The following is a 999-nucleotide window of genomic DNA, read 5'->3' on the forward strand; positions in this document are numbered from 1 at the left end:
TTTTTTTCTTTTTTAACATTTTATTAGGGGCTCATACAACTGTTATCCCAATCCATACACACATCAGTTGTGTAAAGCGCATTTGTACATCGTTTCACCCATTATTATTTTGAAGTTAATTTAGAGAAAAGTCTGCATTATTTCATCTTTCTTATTTATACACCAATTTTCATCACCACCACAGATACCATCTTGGTTGAACCAACTATTTTTCCTTGGCTGAATTTATTAGCAACCTAACGACTTCATGTCTATCCAGGCTGAGCCTCTGCAGGTGAGTTCTCAAAACGCAGAGTAAGGCATTCTACAACTTTGAGGTTCAGCTTATCAACGAACCAAGGCTCTTAAAAGTCAGAGGAATAGTGGTTACACGTTGGGCTGCTAACCTTAAGGTCAGCAGTTCAAAAAGGAGCAATGTCAGGGTTGTTGGGTGGAGTAAGGTTTCGCAATGAAATTATCATCTTGCTACCCAGGAAAAATGAGAAGGTCCCTGTCCTGATAGGGGGGAAAAATCCTCCAAGTAAATTTCTGGTCTCCACCCCCCTGCTGATAGTCCTGTGTCCTTTGAGAAAATTTATCTAGATGACTTCTTCGGCATTCCAAAAGACAGTTGCTATAACCTACTGAGTGACCTCTCTGCTTTGAATTTAATTGGCCCAGCAGATCCCCTTGGAAGTCACTGTTTTGATCCGACCTTCTCCCTGGATCGTCGTATGATTAGAGCCTAGAGTCATCTCCAGTTAAGTTTGGTTCCATTAGATCATCTTCTAGCCTGTTCAGATGGATGAAAAGATCAATTCTTTGAACTAGCAGATTGCTGTGAAGCTTTCCACACCCGCTGAGCTCAAAGCTGCTGTTGCTCACTTAAATAATGCCAAGCCACGCAGATTCCAAACTCAGTAGCTACTATGTCAAGGGTAATTCTATAGTCAAACATTTAAAACATCAACAACAAGACAAAAAGGTAATTCTAGAGTCTTTTCCACCCATTCTGGACTT

General features: G+C 40.5%; 1 protein-coding gene across 1 annotated transcript in view; it reads left to right on the forward strand.

Moving 5' to 3' along the window:
- The first annotated feature begins 247 nt into the window (after positions 1–247).
- Positions 248–999, forward strand: part of TRIM33 (tripartite motif containing 33) — a 133,253-nt gene continuing 132,501 nt past the window's right edge. Inside the window, exon 1 of the mRNA XM_004699512.2 lies at positions 248–274. Within this exon, the coding sequence (XP_004699569.1) occupies positions 248–274 (27 nt within the window). The remainder of the gene's footprint in view (positions 275–999) is intronic.

Source organism: Echinops telfairi, unplaced genomic scaffold (genome assembly GCF_000313985.2).
Source record: "Echinops telfairi isolate 266 unplaced genomic scaffold, ASM31398v2 ScPeMD7_443;HRSCAF=831, whole genome shotgun sequence".
NCBI classification, from domain to species: Eukaryota; Metazoa; Chordata; class Mammalia; order Afrosoricida; family Tenrecidae; genus Echinops; species Echinops telfairi.